Source organism: Gopherus flavomarginatus, chromosome 21, assembly GCF_025201925.1.
Source record: "Gopherus flavomarginatus isolate rGopFla2 chromosome 21, rGopFla2.mat.asm, whole genome shotgun sequence".
NCBI lineage: Eukaryota > Metazoa > Chordata > Testudines > Testudinidae > Gopherus > Gopherus flavomarginatus.
In genome coordinates, this window is record NC_066637.1 from 17,022,522 (window position 1) to 17,035,912 (window position 13,391).

General features: G+C 51.5%; 1 protein-coding gene across 1 annotated transcript in view; it reads left to right on the forward strand.

Moving 5' to 3' along the window:
• LOC127038620 (protein-arginine deiminase type-2-like) overlaps window positions 1-13,391 on the forward strand; it is a 78,815-nt gene that overhangs the window by 14,794 nt on the left and 50,630 nt on the right. Inside the window, exons 2-3 of the mRNA XM_050931324.1 lie at window positions 6,954-7,137; window positions 9,432-9,504. Of these exons, the coding sequence (XP_050787281.1) occupies window positions 6,954-7,137; window positions 9,432-9,504 (257 nt within the window). The remainder of the gene's footprint in view (window positions 1-6,953; window positions 7,138-9,431; window positions 9,505-13,391) is intronic.

Consider the following 13,391-nt stretch of genomic DNA (forward strand, 5'->3'; position numbering starts at 1 on the left):
TTGAGCTGGTTCAAGATGGCCAGCGGACAAAGGAACTAGAACTGTCTAAAGCAATAGCTCAGGGTAACTTAAAAAACCCGCAGCTGGCCCATGCCTGCTGACTCAGGCTCACGGGGCTCAGGCTGTGGGGCTGTTTTACTGCAGCGTAGACTTCTGGGCTGGGGCTGAAGCCTGGGCTCTAGGACCCTGCAATGTGGGAGGGTCATGGAGCTCAGCTGGAGCCCAGACGTCTACACTGCAACTAAACAGCCCCTAGCCCAAGTAAGCTGGCCCTGGCCAGCCTCTGGTTTTTAACCGCAGTGGAGTCTAGACACAGCCGGTGACTCTCCCTGCTGGCCGGGTTTGGGAGCCTGGGCTCCAGCCTGAGCAGGAACGTCTACACTGGTCTTTTCAGCTCCACGGTCAATTGTCCCAGGCCCCGAGACTCGGTGCAGCGGGTTTTTCTTTGTGGTGTAGACGAACCTTCACACGCTCACTCCAATAACTAGCATGACGCTGTGGCCCCAGGCGAAGATGTGAAATACTTTAAAACCTGCCAGAGTTTCCACCTGGAAGCTGGTGTGACATGTGCTGCTCCCCCACCATTGTGTGACTTTAATGAGCTGTTTATGTGTGATGATGTTCTGCTCCATGGGGGCAGGGCCGACGAGGGGGCAGGGGGGAAGCCAGTATAAATTACCGGACCTGTCAGTCTGGAAGGGGGCCTGGGCCTGGCTTCATCAGCCCTGTTTAGCCGGTCTGCCCTTGCTGGGGGGCCTGAAAAAAATTTTTCACTGGGGCCTCAACCCGCTCTTGGCAGCCCTGTGTGGGGGAGGGGTCCCACAGCTCCTTCAGGCGCTAAAATGGGGTTGCAGGGGAGAGGAGAGGGAGGATTGCCCCTGAATTGTAAACCTCTCCAGAGAAATTCCACCCCAGGCGGTGCTTTGCATAGACCAGTTAAAACTGGGTTTTCCAGTGACTAAGAGACAAAGGGGTTTTGCTGTAAAAAGTTGAGGACCCAGGGGTGCTGACCCTGCAAGGAGAGTGGGCCAGAGCCCAAGTCCCACTGTGCCTTGGGTGCAAGCCCTGTCATTTTGCAGTGTGGACACAGCTCAAACTGCAGACCCGAGACCGAGGGTCTGCGTAGTGCAGTGTGGACACATTAGCATGGCTGGGAGACCCAGATCCAGCAATTGTAAGCCCAAGCCTACAGTACAGTGTGGATGCTCAAGTGCGGGCTTGGAAACGAGTCTGGAAGCCCAGGTCGCACACACCCCAGTTTACAATGTTCTCACCTACCCACAAGTACGTAGGCTAGCTAGTCACCTGGGCTTAAGTCAGACTCGCAGGAAAAATAAACATGAAGCTATTTGTAAGGAAGGGTCGGCTATTTTTCCATTTATTGTGGCACCCCTGTCCAGCAAACCCTCTGATGTTCTGATACGTCTCCTGCCAAAAGATGGCTCCCCTCTAGCCCAATGCGAATATGCTCCGTTGGATCCTGTGTTTATTAGGCTGAAAGGAAATTGAATCTGTCTCCGCTGGCATCGCCCAGCTCTTAGAGTGTTGCCCTTGGGTTATTTTAGCAATAGTGAAGATGAGGCAGCTATGCTGGGCATGTGAAGCGTCCCTATATGTCAGAATTCACCAGCATAAGCTGGGTTGACATGTCTGCTGCTATAAACCCATCCACGGTATTGACACACAGAGCATTTTGCAGCTTGGGCTGGGTATCTCACAGGCCTGGTCGTGTGAGGTGTTTGCCACTCCGCTCCCTGCTCCCCAATGTGCAGTTCTGAGCCAGCTGCTTGACACATGACCCCACTCATTACATACCTGAAGGTGCAGGGGGCTGAGATCTGCTCTCCCACTGGAGTCCATGACCGAGGAGGCACCTCACAAGATTGGGCCCCAGCTGAAACAACAAGGACCTCCTGCTCCACCCAAGGATCTCCTATAGGATCAGGCCCCTGACACGTAAAGTATCTCCAGGGTTTGCTATAGTGCCTGTCAGCATGGCATCCCAGTAAGCTTAGATCTGCTTGGTGAGGTCCCTGGTGGCCATCACACATTTTCTCTGTTCCCCAGCGGAGGGGGCTCAGCTTGGGATGGTCTGACGCCTTCTGGAGTTTGTTTCGCACCCAGCTGTGCCCCACAACAGAGAACAGTTTGCATCCAAGGCTCTGGTTTAGTCCTGGGCTTTGTGAGCTTGCTTTGTCCAGAGGACTGCAGAGGTCTTGGTGGAATGCAGATTGAGATGCGACCGCCGCTGGGAGCTCAGCGCCTACTCTCTGCTGGTCTCCAAGATCAGGACATGGGCCCTGCCCTGGTAATGGAAGCTGACAGGCAGCCAGTGAAGGGACTGAAGCAGAGGGGCGATGAGTTTTGCATCTCACTGAGGAGTGGGCTGCTGCTTTCTGCATGTTCTGGGGTCGCCATGTTGCTGGCCCCTTCACACCCAGATACAGTGAGTTGCAGTTCTCCACCTCGGCGGCAAGGAACGTAAGGGTCGCGCTGGGCTGATTGTCGTCAGGCAAGAAGCATTGAAGATTCCTAGCAAACACAGAGGCGGAAGGGGGCATTGCCTTGCTATCCAGACTAAATGCTGAACTGAGTAGGTTCCCGAGGCTTATAATAATGCACGCATCATTATCTACTGATTTCCATCAGCTGATCTCAAAGCACTTTACTAAGGAGGTGAGTCTCATTATCCCCATTTTACAGGTGGGAAAACTGAGGCACAGGGCGAGAAAGGGACTTGCCCAAGATCACTCAGCAGGTCAGTGGCAGAGCTGGAAATAAAATCCAGGTTGCCTGAGTCCCAATCTGGTACTCTTGCCATTAGGCCACACTGCCTCTTAAACAGGGCGTAGATGCCCTCAGTGGAAGGGCAGGACAATGACCTGGCTAGTTCTCCAAGCATTTCCTAATCAGCATCACTTCAGCCTTGCCAAAGCTGAGTTCACACCAGCTGCTCTTCATCCAGGAGTTGATCTCCTGTAAGGACAGGGGCAGGGCTTGCATTGTGGAGAGTGAGCGATATGGCAGGGGGACATCAACAGAATGTTGCCAGTCACTAATTCAGCTGGCCCGTCGCTACTTCCAGAGTCCCATGGGGAGGGATGGCCAGCACCAGGCACAGCGCCCCCTACTCCCGTTATGTCACAAAGGCAGTCCAGCCGCACACTGTGTTGAAAACAGCAGAGAAGTCTTGACACTGAGAGGTGGCCTCCCCAAATGTGTCAACATGTACCCACGGACCACCCCAGACTTGCTCCAAGTCCAAAACGACTCCAACCACAATGAACGGCCATGGTCTCATTGCTATCAAAGGGCACAGGATGGGCCCTGAAAACACACAGTGAAGCCTGCGTGGTCAGTGATCTTTCCCATGGGGCCAGCTCCCGAGTAAAGAGAACTTCGCTTTGCTCAGGAGTCAGACCAGCTCCCGGGCTGCAACCTCGGCTGGTTCCTTCCTTTGGTATATACGTTTTCCCTTTAATTTCATCCAGAGGTGGCTGCAAAACCAAAGATCCTGGGGCAGGGGGAGTGAGGACAGGCTGGATCCTGTTCGCTCACACTGCAGACAGGTGCCAGCAGGCTCTGGCTGGGAAGAGCACTACAGCAAATGGGTTCCTGGAAAGATTTCCTGCTCTGAGCCCCTTAAATGTGACTTTCACAGGGCTGGGGCTTGTTCCAGCTGTACTGTTGTATTCACATTAGCATGGGGGAGCCACAGAATTCTTTGTACATAGAAATGGGTGAATGCGCTGAGCCTCCTTTGGGATTTTTCAGGGAATTAGCTCCGGTTTCATCCGCAGCCCGTTAACATTCACTTGCCACTCGGATCCTAGCGAGCGCTGGAGCCCTCTTGGGAGCAGCAAATTGTTAAACAAGACAGTGAGGAATGTTCGGCAGATGCCCTTTCCGAGGCATCATCGGGAGTATTCAGGCTGATCCTAAAGTCTCCGCTGCAAAAAAAACAAAAGGCAAGTTCCTAACCCAGGTTGAAATAGCAGTGAAGACTTGGCAATTTGGGTTTTAATGTTGGCTGGCAAGTCGAGTTCAACCCGAGGCTGCCTGGTTGCCTTGAACTCGAGCTGCTCGCTGGAGTACAAAGCTGTCTTCACTCTACACCTCTACCTCAATATAACATGACCTGATATAACATGGTAAAGCAGCACTCTGGGGAGGGGCAGGGCTGGATCAAAGCAAGTTCGATATAACGCAGTTTCACCTAAACACCGTAAGATTTTTTGGCTCCCGAGGACAGCGTTACATCGAGGTAGAGGTGCATTTTCACCCGAGTTAAGACCACACCTTTTTCTGCAGCGGAGACCTAACCTAAGAGTTACATTCAGTCGACCAGAACAGAAACAAGGTTCAAAAGAGAACTAGCTAGCCCTTGATGGACCTTTCCTTCATGAAATTAATAGCCAGGATGGGCAGGGATGGTGTCCCTAGCCAGGGCTGGCACTTCCACTAGGTGACCCTAGGTGGTCGGCTAGGGCGGCAGGATTTGCGGGTAGGCATTTTGCTGCCCTTGGCGGAAATTTGGCAGTGGGGGGGTCCTTCTGCTCCTAGTCTTCAGCGGCGGGTCCTTCACTCGCTTCTCAGAGGAGGAGCACTGCCATCTAGGGTGGCAAATACCTTGGCGCCATTTCTGTCCCTGGCCTCTGTTTGTCAGAAGCTGGGAATGGGCGACAGGAGATGGATCATTTGATGATTGGCCACTGTCGTAAGACAGGATACTGGGCTGGATGGACCTTTGGTCTGACCGAGTATGACCTTTCTTACGTTCTTAAACAAATCCTTAACTTTTTGTCATTGTCTAGAAGAGACTCTGACTCCAGTGGAATTTGAGGGTCTTTGACCCCTTGTAAGATCATCGAAGTGAGTGGGAGTCACATGGCTAAATCCCTCGAGCTGAAAATCTCACCCAGTGTATGTGTTTCTGTGGGTGCAGTGGGAAAGCTGTGTTTCTCCTCAGTGTTTCATTCCACAGAGTTTAAGCCGCTTGCATTTGTAAGTAATGGGTCGGTCAGCACATGACTGCCACTTAGCAATTTTAACAGGCGCATGAGATGCCCATTTCGGCTTGTGGACTAGATTTGTGATCCGTTCATTGTGATCAGAGAAGTTAGTGATTGACTGGGTCCTATAACTGGAGGGAATGTTCTCCAGAGTTCAGTTTTGTTGTGGTTTGAGAGTTTTGGGGGAAATGGGGGTTGGGTTGATTGGTTAATTTTTGTCAATTGCTTGAAGGAGTGAAACATGTTTGTCAACCATCGCCCTGATCATTCTGCTCTAAGTTCTTCACACAGTGCAGAGTCAACTTGTGGAACTCCTTGCTTGAGGAAGTTGTGAAGGCTAGGACTATAACAGGGTTTAAAAGAGAACTGGATAAATTCATGGAGGTTAAGTCCATTAATGGCTATTAGCCAGGCTGGGTAAGGAATGGTGTCCCTAGTCTCTGTTTGTCAGAGGGTGGAGATGGAAGGCAGGAGAGAGATCACTTGATCATTACTTGTTCGGTTCACTCCCTCTGGGGCACCTGGCATTGGCCACTGTTGGCAGACAGGATACTGGGCTAGGTGGACCTTTGGTCTGACCCGGTACGGCCATTCTTATGTTGTGTGCCTTTTTCCCACCCTCACAATCTAAACAGATAAAAGAAAGTCCTTCAGGACAGGGACTATACAGTAAGTGTTTGTACAGCAACTGGCCCAATGACTGTCCTATAATATTAAAACTTGCAATCACTTACAGCTAGCTGACATTCCAGTGTTAATCCTTTTCTAGACAGAAGTCTCTAATTGTGAGAAACTGGTTGGGTCTCTCTTTAGTCTTCCCCCGTCCTAAGGGTCTTTTGGGGGTCTCCAGCCATTCATATAATCTTTGCCTTCTCTGGTATATACAAAATGTCTGTGAGTTGTTCCAAAAAGACAGCTGGCATTTGTCTAAGATTTCAGCCTTTGAGCCTCATGGCTTGTTATAAATGGGCCTGGCTGGAGGTGGGGGCCGTGATCCAGTTCACATGCATGGCATTAAAAGGCCTGGATATTAAGGATCAGGTTGGCTAGTGTTTTCTAAGAGCTCTTACTGCTGGTTTCTGTCTATGAAATCCCTAGTTTTAGCCAGCGATCTGAGAGCTCTTGCAAAGGTGAGGAAAAATGACTTTCTTCATTGTACAGATGGAGAAACTGAGGCACAGAGGGCCAGATTTTAACAGTACTTAGGTGCCTAATACTCTTTGAAATCAGTGGGATTTAGGTACACAGATACCTTTTAAAAATCTGGCCCCAAGAGTTTAGTGACTTCTTCAAGATCACATAGCCAGTGGCAGAGCCCTGGCTCCTAGCCCCTTGCTCCAGCCATTGGGGTAGGCTGCTCCCATCACGCACACAATGGAAGGTCTGATCTTATCGGGGGGCAGCAAGAGTGGAGGGTTCATTTTAACTCCAAAGAAAGACATCCTGCTTTAGCCAGATCTGTGTGCAGCAAGGGAAGTGAAGGGAGGCACCATGCTGGCGTGGATCGTGATACGTGGGCTAGTCAGTATTTTCATACTCGGATGCCTAAAACCAGGCAGCTAAATCCATGTTTTTGCGCTTGAGTGGCCTGATCTTTGGGGGTGAGAAGCAACTGCTTATCTATTGACTTTAACGTAAGCTCAGGCGTGCTCAGCACCTCTTCAGGTGCCACTTCTGTAAGTGCCTTGGTATGGATTTCAGTGCTTAGCTGTAGACACCTCCCGCCTCTGCTGATGGGAGCTGTGGGTGCTCTGCCTCTCTGAAAATCAGGTTACTATGTATGGAAACGCTGCCAGGATGCATGTCTGCAGTGATCACTGAGCCACCTTTTCCTCTTGCCAAAGGTCAGGGGTCAGCCCTGCCGGGTAGGGGGCTGTGAGGCATCTCCAATTCTTTTCTCCACCGCCCTCGGACTGATGCCCTTTCCCTTCTCCGTTGCAGAGCGGCTCCCGCAGGCGCTGTGTCGTTCAGCGTGAAGCACACGGCTGGAGTTCAAGTTGAAGTCGTTACTGATGACCAATCGCAGGTGGCCCCCGCCAATGGAGGGAAGCAGTGGCCTCTTGACCACAGGACGATCCTGAAACTCAGCATGAACAAAGCCAGTACAGAGGCCAATGACGACAAGGTAAAGGAAGGCCCGGCGAGCGTCCTTGCATCCTGGGCACTCGCTTGGCTTGAGACAGGAGCAGGGATGAGATATTGTATGGGGCACTTGCAGGTCTTGCCATGAGTGAGCTAGGATCAAGGGGAAATAGATCTTCATGGGCGGGTACAGGTTGGTGTTGATTCTCACTCCTTTGGTGTGGTGGCCATAGCAAAGTCCATCATATCCTCTCCCGACAACAGAAGTGGGGCAATAGATGGACCTGTGTGGGCAAGGAGAAGCAGCAGGAGAGTAGATATCCCAGGAGGATTCTGGGTTTGAAGGTGCCCTGAGAACATCTGTCCTTAACTGGACAGAGCGTGGCTGGGTGTAGTCTCCACCGAACTGATGCTATCAGGTAAGGACATTTGTGTAAAGTGGCCTCTTCTCTCATGTCCTCAGCCAGGCTTGGAAGCTCTAATGTCACAGGAGGATGCTCCATGTTTCTGATTGGGGGCTGGCTTCCTTTTAACTTTGCCACGGCGGTCGCTGTTCTATCGTGTTGCATCTTTGATTGAGGTGCAGAGATAGACTATTTGATGTGCACGTGTAGCTTAGGTGGTAGGGGGTCAAATGCAGACTCGGGAGGCTGCTGGTCTGAGTTTGGGATGAAAAATGCAATGTAAAGGCACAGGAAGAAAGGTTCATAGCACTGGACAGGAGCAAGCACCCTCCTGTCTGTGTGTGCCCATCATGCACACAGACTTCACACTACGTGGCCGCTTGGATTCTCTCAGCAAGGAGGAGCTCTGTTGCAGGGAGCATTGGGTTTCCTTCCATGTCACCCTGCACCCCGGGTAACAGAGAGCGCCTTCAGGCCTAATCGCTTAAACCTTCTCTCTCAACATGAGTCTCTCATTTGGCAACAAGACACTAACTGCAGCTGCTGCCACATACCAGCCAAGCTGCTGGATCCGAGCGAGCTGGCTCTGTTCTCGAGATGCCAGATCGCTGAAGTCTCATGACCAAGTCTGGCATCCGATCCAGAGCAGGGCAGAACACTGGGCTAGGGACTGGCTTTCCTAGCGCTGGAGACGGACTTCCAGTCATGTTTGGTTCAGAAGTGAATATGGGTTTGATGGGGTGACTAGTCCCCGGTTGAGTGCGTGACTCTGTTCCTGCTTAGGAGCACCCCGCCCGGAAAAGCAGGGATGCCGCAGGTCAGGACTGCAATGTTTGTCCTTGTCTTAGTGAGTGCTGAGACAGAGAGAGCGGAATTTGCTGCGTCGCCTTTCTGCTGAGCACTGTAGCATATGCCCAGTAGAGGGGCCTTCCCAGCAGGCAGAGAGACAGAGTAGCCAGCACTACATCCTACCTCTGGGGCAGCCCTGGCGCGGGGGTCATGCCATGGGAGATGAGTGGTTGCCGCCAGCATGTTCCTATGTACTGGCCACTCCCCAAGAGCACAAAGGCCCATAAACAGGCTGGGCACCGTTCAGAGCAGCCTTCCGAACTTCTCTGGCGTGCACCAGAGATTGAACTAGCTGCCCCAAGATTGCGGAAAACTCAAACAGCTACATCCCCACCCCCATGGCTGGGCTATGCGTTGGCACTGCGCTGCTTCTCCCCAGTTTGTGCCCCAATACAACAGATAAATATAATTCAGACACACAGTGCCTTGTGGGGGGGGGGAGGGCGGGAATCTGCCCCATAGACCTTATCTGGGCAAAACCTCCATGGAGGCCAATGGACTGAGTAAAGGCTGCAGAATGCAGCTGTAAATGCATTGAACCCAAGCCAGTGCAGTGTGTTACCTTCCAGAAGAGAGCTCTGTTGGCCGATTTACATTAGGCAGCCGCGGAGCCAGGTGCGCTGGCGGGATGTGAAGGCTCAGGCTGCTGGGACATCCCAGGCCTGAGAGAAGCATCGAGTCGAGTGGGAGAAGGATCCCAAAGGGCGAGGTAGGGCTGGAGTGGGAAGGGGTGGGGGAATCAAAGGTGAGGATGAGTCACTTGAACTTGACACAGAGGGGGAGAGGAAACCAGTGGCGAGCTTCTTGGAGGGCAGTGACATGGTGGCAGCTAATAGTCGCAGCAGCAATTTGGATGGATGAGAAGGGAGCAAAGTTGACCAGAGAGGAGCAGGGGCAGGAGTCACGGCAGGGACAGAACCAAGCCACAGGCAGGGATTGGAGCACTAGCCCTGGGGCAGAAAGCTGCATTGGGAGAGTGGCACCAAGGATCGGGCCCTGCATCGCTCTCCAGTTACCGGGTGTAAATTGCCAGGCCCTGGCCTGCCCACCCTCTCCCTCACTAGCCTGCGTTGTTCGTTTCCAGGTAACGGTGAACTATTACGGTGAGAATGGAGGGCCTCCCATAGACCAAGCTGGTGTCTTTCTGACAGGCATTGGTAAGTGCAAGCGCTTTCGGGGCAGACCAAAGCCTATAATCTTGCATCACTTAGGTTTTATGTTGCAAATTAATAGCGCTTTTCTGAGCTACTTAAAGGAATCAGCTCAGACCTGGGCACTTTGGAGTGAAATGAACTGCTGGTCCTGCTTCTGGCAAGCACGAGTGCAAAGCCCAAGCAAATCCAGCAGTGCTGTGCTTGTAGGCAAAGCGATGGCCGATGCTTCACCTGCCAGGAGTTACCATGCTGCTCTGGACACGTGTGAGAGTGACGGGGCTTCTGGCCTCTTTAGGCTACTGGTCTTAGCAAAACAGTGCTGGTTTTCCTTTGGGTCCAGTGGCTGCGCTGAGGAGGAAGAGGGTGGCCTTGGAGCCAGGAGCCCGTAGTTCTATTCCCACCTCTGCCACTGAGTCGTCTTCCAGCACGCAGCTTGTGACAGCACAAGCACCGAATTAGCGGCTGGGTAAGCGATATAGCCAAGCATCCGGAGACGTCAAGCCCATCCACCCATCGTGAAGATTACGAGCGCAGTCCGTATCCAGAGAGCACACGGTTTGTTCTTGAGTCCCACAAGCACCAGTGCCGGCTTCCTCTTTTCCCCACGGTGCTCAACCCTTGCTCGGCCTCCGGCCCTGCCTCCACTCCACCCTTTTCCCCCAAGGTCCTACCCCTACCCCGCCTCTTTCTGCCTCTGCTCCACCCCCTCCCCCCAGCACCTCCTGCATACCGCGGACCAGCTGATTGTGGCGGGTGGGAGGTGCTGGAAGGGGAAGGGAGGAGTGGGCAGGAGGTGCTGTGGGGGAGGAAGGGATGCCGGTTTCCGGGGGGTGCTAATTTTTGGGCTGGAGCACCCACGGTGTCAGCACCTATGCCCACAGAGGTAGGACAGGGCGCTTAGGAAGCCCCAATGGTAAGCCCAGCGTAGCCTGTTCTAATGAAGAAGGATGTTTCGGCTCATAGAGTTGGCCTGAGGGCCATGCAAGAGCTGCTTCAGGGAGACTAGGGGGCGCAGATTGGAGTTGTCAGTCTGTCAAGAAATGTGCGGTTGATCCTAAACATACTGCCACATCGCCTCTTGCCGCTGTTCCTTAGGCTTAGTCTACACTGCACAGCTTTTAGCAACACAGCCGTATTGATACGACTGTGTTGACACAGCCGTGTCACTAAGTCGGGCAGTGTAGCCGCTGTTTGTCCGCACTTTTGCCAGCAAAATACTTCCATCGCCAACGAGTGGCGTTCGCGTTGTCAACAGGAGAGCGCTTCTGCTGACAACGTGCCGTTCACACAGGCACTTGTAGCAAAACATTTGTCTTTCGGGGTGGAGGTGGGCAATTAACACCTCCGAAAGACACCAGTTTTGTCCTTCAATTGCCAGTGTAGACAAAGCCTTAGAAAGTTTGTGGCTGAGGTACTGTCTGAGAGGCACAACAATTTCGGAAACGGGGTATCTTGATTTTAGCTGGCAGTTTCGATGCGTCTTTGAGATGAAATTGGGAAGTCAGCTGTCTTGCTAGTCTGCTGCATGCAGTAATGAGGCCTGGGAATTTTGCTCTGACTCACTGCTGCGTCGCTGCCTAGTGCCTGCCTTCCCGGTCAAAGAAGCATCTGAGATGGAGAATTCTTAGCAACAGAGGCACTTATGTGGATGCAAGTCTCCCCCACCCCTCTGCTGTGTCTGAGAAATACACCAAGGCTCATGCAACCCACAGCTGTGGAGACCGTTACCACTGGGGTTGGGCTTAGCAAGGGCAGGAAGAGACTTCAAACACTAGCCCATGTAAACCCATTTTTATCTTCGTCAGAAGCTGGATCTGACATCCAGGTTTGTCTCTACATTGATACATAGTCATGCTGAGAGTGGTCTGGACATTGGGAAGCCCTGAAGTACTGAGCTAATGCTTTGCTACCTGCCTGATATTAACTGGAGACAGGTTAAACCTGCCGCATTTCAGTCACATTTCCAAAATCCCAAAGTGCAGTGGGATTGCTGGGGACTTTGCACACCTTGGTATATTGGAGTAATGCCGACAGACCCTAGTCATCAGTGGGCGGAATCGAACCTGGGACTGCTGGAGATAAATGCACGAGTTTCTACTGCATGAGCTAAAACCCACATGGTTCTTAGCTAAGGCTGCAGCAGACTCATTAATCTCCAGATGGTCTCAGCGCCATTAGGTGGGATAAAGCACCACACCCGGGTGCTGGAGGGGTTACATAGGTAAGAGAGATGGATCTGGGTCCAGGATTGGATGATAGACTCATAGAACCAAAGGGTTAGAAGGGATTTCAAGAGTCACCTGGTCTAACCCCCTGCCAAGATGCAGGATTTGTTGTGCCTAAACCATCCAAGACAGGTGGCTGTCCAGCCTCTTTTTGAAAACCTCCAGTGAAGGAGCTTCCATGGAAGCGTCTGTTCCATTATCCTGCTGTTCTTACAGTTAGGAAAGGTTTTGTGAGATTTAATTTAAATGTGCCGGGCTGTAGTTTGAACCCGTCGCCGCTTGTCCTGCCCCCTGTGGCAAGAGAGAACAATTTTTCTTCATCCTTCTTAGGGCAGCCTTTCGAGTATTTGAAAACCACTGTCATGGCCCCTTAATCTCCTCTTTTCCAAACTAACCGTACCCAGTTCCTTGAGCCTTTCCTTGTACGGCTTGAATTCCAGCCCTTTGATCATCTTTGTTGCATGCACGGTTTAAGGATGTTTGGGTAGTTAAGCACAAATTACCAGAAGAAATTACCTAGGGAGGCTATGGACTCTCTGTCCCTGGGGGTTTGTAAGAAGATATTAGACAAACCCCTGTTGGGGATGGTCTACAGACTGTACTTAGGGTACGTCCAGGCTATCTGTCGGATCAGTGGGTAGTGATCGATTTATCGGGGATTGATATATCGCATCTCGTCTAGATGTGATATATCAATCCCCGAACGCACTTCCTTTGAGCCCGGAACTCCCCCAGGGCAAGAGGCGGTAGCAGAGTCGATGGGGGAACCGTGGCCATTGATCCCACGCCGTGAGGATGGGAAGTAAGTCAAAATAAGATACGTCGACTTCAGCTACAGTAATCTTACATCGACACTCCCCCCGCCCAGTGTAAACCAGACCATAATCCTGCTTCGGGGCAGGGGAGTGGACTAGATCTATTGATTTTTTTCCTTTCCAGTCCTACATCTCAGTGATTCTGTGTTCTGATCTAGGGTTATACTCTGGACTCATTGGTAATCCTAACACAACTAGGAGGTGAGAATCCTGTGCTGCAATATTATTATGAAAACGTACGAGCCCAGGCACACCGTCTACTCTCTTGGCTTTTTCCCTGATGATGGAAAAAACAAACAGTACTGGGGCTTTTTCTGTTTTTGAGAGCAAGTATTCTGTGTGAGCCTGTCAAGGTTCCTTCCCCACTCTGGACTTTAGAGTACAGATATGAGGAGCTGCATGTGAACCCTTAAACTGAATTACCAGGCTAGATCTGGTTTTGCTGCCACCACTCCCAAATACTAGCTCCCTTCCCTGGATAGTCTTGAGAGACTTCTTCACCAATTCCCTGGTGAACACCGATCCAACCCCTTGGATCTTAACACAAGGAGAATTTAACCATCCCCTCTCCTTTCTCCCACCAATCCCTGGTGAGTGCAGATCCAATCCCCTTGGATCTAAAAACAAGGAAAAATCAATCAGGTATTAAGAGAAAAAGTATTTTAATTAAAGAAAAGAAAGGTAAAAATCATCTCTGTAAAATCAGGATGGAAAATACGTTGCAGGGTAATCAGATTCACGTAGCTCAGAGGAACCCCTCTAGCCTTAGGTTCAAAGTTACAGCAAACAGAGGTAAAATCCTCTCAGCAAAAAAGAACATTTACAAGTTGAGAAAACAAAAATAAAACTA